At 35.6% G+C, this 9,384-nt stretch overlaps 1 protein-coding gene across 1 annotated transcript; it reads right to left on the bottom strand.

The window, feature by feature from the left end:
* Positions 1-6,857: 6,857 nt before the first annotated feature.
* Positions 6,858-8,913, bottom strand: LOC106460772 (forkhead box C1-A-like). Its single transcript, XM_013920507.2, has one exon. The coding sequence runs from the start codon at positions 8,832-8,834 to the stop codon at positions 7,152-7,154; it is 1,683 nt and encodes a 560-aa protein (XP_013775961.2). The 5' UTR covers positions 8,835-8,913; the 3' UTR covers positions 6,858-7,151.
* Positions 8,914-9,384: the final 471 nt, after the last annotated feature.

Here is a 9,384-nt window from a genome sequence, read left to right on the forward strand (position 1 = left end):
CGCAATATTCAAACCAATTATAAGAATCACGACTGGCTTAGTGAACGAGCTATTCTTGTGGCCAAACACAAAGACGTCTACGAACTTAACAATATTATTCAGTCTAACATTCAAAGCGAGGCAGTCACATACAAGTCCATCGACGGTGAATTATTCAACAGAATTTTTGAATTCACTGGATCTGCCAGGGATGCCACCGCACGTACTGCAATTGAAAATCGGCGTGCCAATTATCATGTTGCGAAATATCAACCAGCCAAAGCTTTACAAGGGCACGCGGCTTGCAGTAAAAAAATTAATGAGCAACGTCGTAGAAGCAACAATCTTGACAGGACCTTTCAAAGGTGAAGATGTCCTCATTCCTATGATTCCAACGGATATGCCAATTCAAGTTAAGAGATTGCAATTCCCAATTCGATTGGCGTTTGCAATCACCATCAACAAAGCTCAGGGCCAATCTTTAGAATTGTGCGGTTTAGATCTAGACACGGATTGCTTCTCACATGGACAATTATATGTTGCGTGTTCTAGAGTCGGCAAACTAGACAATCTCTACATCTGCACAGACAATGGAACAACAAAAAATATTGTATACCCACAAGCACTGTGAAATTAAACATATTAGAAACGTGCGCTTTCTCTTTTCTTTCTTTTCCAGTTAACCAGACTGAGCCACAGCAACGCGTGGCCGGGTACCGTAAAAGCTGTAACTTGTAATAAAATAATACATGTTGATTTGTTTAAAAGGTTTATTTTTGATAACTTCGGTGATATAACAGCAAAATTCTTTAATTCAGAAATTACTTAGGTTTAGAATCGAATTGATAATTTTTCTTTCATGAAAATTTTATGCACTTGGTCCTACTCCACACTTGCCAACTTTTTGAAGTACAATTCCGGAAGGTAAATGACGCGCCCATCTGTCACATCCTCCATTTCACAAATTGCCAACAGTTCTTTCTGACGTTTTATACTATACTAACGTATAGCTCCTCAAAAATGACGGGGCAACTACTACCACCCCCCACCCCATAGCATACCCTAACCTCACATTTCATAGCTAACTGAAATAAATACATTTTGTGATATCAAGCTTGACCAACAAAAAGTGGTAAATTCCTTTGTGAGCCAATCAAAAGTAAGTTCATTCATGAAATGAATTCGTGGCATATTCATAGAATAATTATTGGTAAAAATTAGTTAGATTAACAACTTCTAATATATATATAAAAACCAGTGCATTTTGGTTACACAACGTTCCAACAATAGCTTTTATGTCATGTTGCATAACAAAAAAATTATAACCTAATATTGTTGTTAGTCTATGTACAGAAAGTATAAAATGAAATGTATAAATAACAAAACTGGAAAAATATTTGTTGATTTCTTAATTTAGGGTCTCCATTGATTAAAGAAGTTTGTTTTTTATTAAAGCCGTTTGTGATATAACAGAAAAGAGCTTGATTCAGAAACGATTTATGTATCGATTCAATTTTAAAGCCAAGTGCATAAAATTTATCATGAAAGTAAAAATGTAGGCTAAGTGAGCCTACACTACGTCTTTATTTTTGGCTTATTATACCAACACTCACTACACTTCTAAGGTTTCACGCCCTCCTTGCACTTCTGTCACTAAAATCGTAATGGGCAGACAGTAATCGAACTATTCTATCTGAATAAATGCATTTTGGCTTTTATGACTCCTCCTATTTCGAGAAATCAAGAGTGACATGACACACACTAGCTTTTATATATGTTAGATAAGTAAAGAATGTGAGAAATAAACTTTAAAATGTAACAAATAAAACCTTTGGAGATATATTTCATATGTAACTTATATTATTCGTTATCAAAGTGTACTGTGATCTGTTCCTGTGCCTAATACAGGAGTTAACGCATGTGAAAAACTTCTCATAACAAACATTTTTAGTTATCTATATTTTATAATTACTTGTTGTAACAATTACTCTACTCATAATTATGTATAATTTTCATGAAGTTCAGGTTAAATAAGAGTGATATTTTTGGCTTCTCTTTCTCTTCTCTTTTTTGTTTCTCATTTAAACTTGATATATAATTTTTGTCGTATTTCTCTTAGCAAGTTCACATATTTTGTTCAAATTAATAAAAATGCGAAAAGCACACTTCACATGTTCATGTATTTGATGTAGCAGTTAAATAGTTGAAATACACATTTTACACGGGGTCCGAGCGCAGCCCAATGGTTAGCGCCAGGAAGTGGAACTGCCCGTTTCCCGCCCCTATACTATTAAAATCGAAATTGTGCTCCGAATTTTGGGTCTTAGATGTGTTATAAGAGTGGTGATCAAATCCAACCGTTTAGTCTGGCAACCAGGATCTGGTGGTGGGTGGTGTTGAATAGCTGTCTTCACTCTAGTCTATCACTTCAAAAGTAGGAACGATTGATGCAGGTAGCTCTCGTTTAGCTCTGCGAGAAATCTAAGAAACGAACAAACATCATCCAAGTTCACATGCTTAATCTTGTAGCTGCGTAGCTGAATCACATACTTAACATATTTATATGTTTGATTCAAGGATTACGTAGTTAAACTAACACAATAATTATCGTGAACACATCGTCCGTAGATATTACCAACAAGTCCAAGAATTGTTGTTGAGTCAAATAGCCTCCATCAATGGTGTAATGGTAAAACGTTTTGTGTCACGTAATATATATATATGGATGTAGGCTGCTTTCACGCATTTAATTTGTTTTTAATTATTAGCTACTTATCCATTAAGTTTATATAATCAACTGATTCATAAAAATACAATTTACACTATAAAATACTATATATATATATGTATCATTTTAATTCATTCATCAATTAAATATACTTATTTTAATCACAAACTACAAGAGTAGCTATACAGCCCCACTACACCACTGGTCTCAAACCATTTCACATTTAACATAATAATGTCTATACGGATAACGAAAACAAATACAATTAAAGCTCAGCCCCCATGACTAAGCGGTAAACTTGAAGACTTAAAATATTAAAAACGACCCTTGCGGTAGCTACAATGCAGACAGCTCATTGTGTAGCTTTGTGTTTAAACAACAAACAAACAAGTTAAAGCTCAGCAACCATTTCAGAGTAATACACAAACAGTATAAAGGCTGTAATTCCAGAAAATTGAGGAAGTCTGGTTATAAAAGCGTTTTATTACTTTGTACACATTCGTCAAAATTTAGTAAAATTAAGCAACCTATGTTATAGCTAATTTAAATAGTTCGTGCAAAGGCATATGGATTTAATGTTACGAAACAGGTTTCTTATAATACACTGAAAGAATTAAATAGAAGAGAAAAGAGGGTTGAATTGTAAGAAAAATTACAAACCAGGTTGTAACTTAATGGCAAATGTATATATATATTTCTGAATATTAGGCAAACTGAGCAAGTTACGTCGTACGATAATTTTTTCAACATATGTATATATAACATACATAGGTCGAACTGATTGTCAATTAAAACTGTATTAACCAACAAATGCATAGTCTATTATATGAATCATACTAGACACAGACGTAATGAGCAACTATTTTATGAGAAAGTCAGAATGATGAATGTAACGATAGTATTCTATATTTATCAAATCGTCCATCAAAGTCTTATTTTCCAGCAAACGCGTTTTTTAAAACAGCTAATTTGTTACCTTTTTTGTAATTTCATCACTTATTTTTTGTATCTTTGTTAGATTATTAATTATTCTCACTTCTTATGAGTTATAGCGAAACGATTTTACGTTAAGGAAGAAATACTAGCCTACAGATTTTACGTTTAGGGAGATGTATTAATATACAGATTTTACGCCAAAGAAGAAAGACCGGCGTACAGATTTTACATTAAGGAAGAAATACTAGTATACAAGTTTTACGTTAAGGAAGAAATAGTAACGTAAAGATTTTACATTAAGGAAGAAAGACAACAATGGTTTGTGTTATAATCACATTTGTTAAAAGTAAAACTACGACTTTTATATATAACTTACAAACAACCCTTAATAAAACAGAATCGTAGACTGTTTGGAACAATATCAATATTATTTGTTACAATTTTATAGGGTTTTAGATTCGTTTAGTTTTAAAGGTGTATTTTGAAAATGTTGCAGTTCAGAAACTTCTCCTTTTCACCAACATACATCACTATAGCAACACACTGATTAAGTTTTTTAAAGCATTGTATAGATTATAGACAATGTTTAACATAATCGTTTACACAGAAGTTTCGAAAGACACAAAATTATTATTTAATAATCGTAACAACAGACGTATTTTACTTTAAAACCGCGTGTGTGCAAACCATGTGAACTATCGTCTGTACGTGACTGCAAAGTAATACATATGAATGAGTGTTGAAGATGTAGCTTACCAACGAACGTGCCTCAACTTCGTTGTCACTTTACTGTGAGCATAGACGTAATGATAACAGCTGTCCTAAAGACATATCTTCCGTGTAGATGTATGCAACTTGGCAAATCACTGCAATTTATATACGTTTTTGAAATGAGACTTCAAAAATGGTTGAGTATGCATGAATACATACTTAAAAAAATAGCCGCACAGATATTCACACTATCATTATGTTATGTTACAGACTTTCAAATTTCTTTTATGAATTTTCCAATGACTAATTTAATTTAAAACTTAATTTAAATAACGCACAGAGTATTTCTGAAATATGGGGTCCGACATAGCCTAATGGTTGTAAGGCACTCGACTAAAAAACTTAGGGTCGCGGGATCAGAACCCGTCGTTGAACATGCTCACCCTTTAAGCCATTGGGGCTTTATGATGTTACGCTCAATGGCTACTTCTCATTAGTGAAGAGTAGCCCAAGAGTTGGCGGTAGGTAGTGTTAACTAGCTGCTTTCACTCTAGTCTATCACTTCAAAATTAAGGACGACTATTAAGGAGGCCCGACATGGCCAGGTGGTTAGGGCGCTCGACTCGCAATCAGAGGGTCGTGGGTTCGAATCCCAGTCCCACGAAACATGCTCGCCTTTCAGCCGTGGGGGCGTTATAATGTGACGACCAATCCCCCTATTCCTTGGTAAAAGAGTAGCCCAAGAGTTGGCGGTGGGTGGTGATGACTAGCTGCCTTCCCTCTATTCTTACACTGCTAAATTAGGGACTGCTAGCGCATATAGCCCTCGTGTAGCTTTGCGCGAAAATTCAACCAACCAATCTCTGAAATGAAGTAACTCTTAATTAGAACACAGAATACATTTAAGAAATATTATTACTATAAAAACATACAGAATATTTGTTTTGTTGCTAAGCGAAATGCGTTATCTACGCTGTGCCCATCGCAGGGATCTAACCCTGAATTTTACCATTATAAACTCTTAAGCTTGCCTGTGAATCACCACAGTAGAGGGACACAAAACTTATGCTTTTTATCTTACATGAAATACTTTTATAAAACTATTGATTCTTAATAAACTAAAAGCTTGTATCCCAAACCTGGTAACGATAACTGAACACGTCCAAACCTGTTAGCAACAACTGAAACACGTAGAAGTTTATAAGATTTTATGTTATACGTTGTTCCCGTCACATAGTTTGTTTATCCTCTTGACGTTATTACTTGCTTGAGACAAAATGTAGTGGTGAAAAACAAAACAAAAATCTGACAACATAACATGAAAAAAAAGACTAATAAGTTACTGAAATACTTCCAAAAAAATTCAAATTTATATCCCTGACATTCACTTGCTAACTAAATAAAGAAACAATTTATTCATATGTATAAGTATGTGTTTTTTTTTAGAAGTATATTGGGTGCTGGAGACAATGCAGCCGCTGGTAACAGGATTATCATAACTAAATGTTGAAGACCCGCACTTCATATCATAGAATTTCGAAAAACCAGCTTATATATGTCACTAATTTCCAAACCAGTCTTTTCTAGGAGGGGAGGGGAAGCACAGACACATAATTTATATTCAGGATATTAAGAGCGTTCTCACATTTGAACATTTACGTGATAACTGATTACTTTGAGTCCTTATAGCGAAAGGCAATCATTCGAGTATAAATGCTATTTTTGTTCATTAAATCATTAATTTACCTAAGACAAAATTCCGTGGTGAGGTAATGTATTAAAAGCTACAGAAGTAAGCTTGAATAGATATAAAATCCTTAAGAATTCATTTTTTTATCTTTAAAGAGTACTTTACTATTTATTAACAGCTTAAAATAAAAACATTATAGGCGTAGAAATCATATCTTATCATATATCAAAAACTTAGGCCTAATAATGAAAGGCTTACTGATGACGGCATTTCTAAATTTTTGTTAAACAATCATGAGTTTTGATAATGTTTGTCATTAGTCTTATTCGTCATGTTTTCATACTAGAATATGATAATATATAACAACTTAAACTTATCATTAAATACTCTTCGCGACCACGTTTATTGACATTGAAACAGTATCTGCTAACAAAACTTCTCAGACAATGTAAGCAATGGCTGAAAAAGTGAATAACTAATTTAAAATTGTCAGTACATCTCTAAGAACAACTGTTAGATTATCTTAGGTTATATATACGTTAATCTTGCTAGTTCCGGTCTCGGTTTACGTAAGGTACTTAACATAATTCTAATCAAATTAACAAATTCACATTTATGGTAAGCAGCCATGGCGGACAAAGTATACTTAAACTATTTACAGAAGTTTATATGATAATTAAAATGTTGAGAAATAAACCATCACAGATTGATCACATGAAACAAATATCTAAACGTTTTAAAACAAATCTTCAACAAAAATGTTAGTTTATTTTAATGCACATTCGTGTAATTGTATACAGAACACAATCGGTGCATATGTACGTTCTCACGTAATTTGATAATTACATATATATACATAAAATAGTCAGTTATGGCGAACACATTCCTGGTTTTAAAATCACTAAGTCATAGAGAAATGTTGAAGATTTTATTATTCTCTCTAAAAAAATTTAACATTTTCTCAGTCTGCGTTTTAAAAATCAGAATGTAATATTTACGTTAAAAATAACACATTGTATTTTATTTCTACTTATATATACTTTATACACGTAACTGGTAACTTAGAAACAGGGAAGTTATAAGTTTAGAATATAGATAAACAGTATGTTAAAACCTGTTGCAGTCGTAATAACCAGAGTTTGCTAGCCTAACCGGATAACTTGTTGAACCGCCAGTGAATTCAACTTGACAGCTCGGGTTACTAGAGGATTCGGTGGTCAACAGTCGTTGTGATTCGAACATTTCTCGGACACAGGGAATCCCGTTAACCGTTGAGAAGGCATCAACGGGTAATGCTTGACTGACGGAGACGGTAGGATCTGATGAAGAGTACCAAGAGTTGGAAACTGACAAAGATTGACCAGTCGACGAGTAGGAGTTCTGGTCTGGTATTAGGGAAAATAAGTTGTTGCTAGTACTGATACAATGACCCGTAGTTGACCCTGTAATATTGCTAAGTCCACCTGCGTTGTTTAGGTTTTCAAGTACCGAGCACAAGCTATTATTGTCCGATTGATACATACACGGTGACGCCGCACAACTGTAGCCCATCGTCTGTTGTGAGCTGTTACAGGCAGAAAAATCGCTTATCACACCGCAAGGATACATGGTTTTGCGACTGAAAGTCTTAATAAAACCTCCATTTTGGGCTATGGAACTCATCATACCAGTAGATGTGTCCACGGAGGAAACGGCGCGCATGGGTGATTGCTCTCTGGGTGACATCAAGGTGTTCACCACTGAGTGGTTGCGAGCGCACGTAGTATCCAAAGTATCGTCCGACAGAACGTTTCCAAGTGACGCGGAACTAATTAAGAAACTATTCAGTTTAGTTTTAAACTTATAGTCTTTATGCTGCATACAAGACGGAAGGCCGAAGTCTTCCAGCGGCTCGGATTTTGACGTATTTTTAAACATTTTTTTATCGCTGGTTGGAGAGCCGGACCTTCCAGGCGAGTTAGTTTGTACACGAGACGCCTCGACCACTATACTACTACCTTCGCTGGTCGAGTTGTTATTGCTAGAATTCATACAGTAATTTGTTTTGAAAGCAAGATCGGTCTGATTTGGTTGAGTTTTCTTTAACCCTTTCCTTTGTTCTCTGTTTCTGAACACCGGATTTTCTTCTTTTGACCCACCTTTCTGAGGTTTAAGTTGCTTCTTCTTGGGTTCTTCACTGCCTTCTTTTCCATGAAACGATTCCTTTTTCTTAAACCTTCGGCGTCTACGAAGATAACTTCCATTGTCAAACATATTTGAACTGTCCGGATCTAACGTCCAGTAGCTGCCCTTCCCTGGCTTATTGTCATCACGGGGAACTTTCAGAAAACATTCATTTAAGCTTAAGTTATGCCTAATGCTGTTTTGCCAACCTTGTTTGTTTTCACGGTAAAATGGAAACCGGTCCATTATAAACTGGTAAATCCCATTCAATGTTATTTTCTTTTCAGGAGCGTTTTGTATTGCCATAGCGATGAGAGCGATGTAAGAATAAGGTGGTTTGACCATGTCTTTTGCGGGGAAGAGCGATGGGTGTTGTGACAAGGAAGAACTATAGGGCGATTTGTATCCTGAATGACGTATCACTGAATTTGAATATTGGTCAGGTAAAATTTGTTGCTGGTTCGTGTAAGTAGGGACAACTCCACTGTTCGTGTAAGTAGGGACAACTCCACTGTTTGTGTAATTAGGGACAACTCCACCACTTGAATGCATCATGGAATTTACTGCCATAGTCGGGTATCTGCTGTAATGGTAATAATTCTGTTGCTCTCCATACAGGGGATGCATCGTTAATAAAACCAGTTTTTAACAAAACAGTTACATAAGATTCTGGTTTAAATATTTTTAAGCACTAACTCACTTTTTCTGCCACGTTTTCACGTGTTCTCCTGCAGTTTGCCGCTGGGATTACGTGTTTATGACGCTTTCTACGACTCGTGCATGCAACATGTGAGACAACTCCAAAACTACTAGTAAAAAAACGATTCCAGAATCGTCACCTTAATTCACTGGTGAATATTACATTGATATCGACTGACGCTTCGCCATTGCTTTACTGGGAGGTTGGTGAACAGACTTCTCGGCCACAGCGAAGAGTCCGACGCGGCTTTGAAGTCGGTCGGCTGCAGCGTCATCTTGTCAGCCGGCGAGTTGTTGATATTGTTGAGCCTGAACCTTGCGGCACCACGTCTCTCCTCCTCTTTCCACCCCTCGCCTGTTAGGTAGCCAATGATTGCAGAGTTCACGGTCTGAACGTGTAAAATGGCATAGAGTATTTTATGCTACTTCTCCACGGGCAACAACGTGACTGAACGTACCAGAAAGTGAAAGTTATGTA

The sequence above is a fragment of the Limulus polyphemus genome, unplaced genomic scaffold (genome assembly GCF_000517525.1).
Source record: "Limulus polyphemus unplaced genomic scaffold, Limulus_polyphemus-2.1.2 Scaffold833, whole genome shotgun sequence".
NCBI classification, from domain to species: Eukaryota; Metazoa; Arthropoda; class Merostomata; order Xiphosura; family Limulidae; genus Limulus; species Limulus polyphemus.

Excerpts from the sequence above, each read along its gene's own strand:
- LOC106460772 (XM_013920507.2), bottom strand. The coding sequence starts at position 8,834 with ATGCATCCCCTGTATGGAGAGCAACAGAATTATTACCATTACAGCAGA.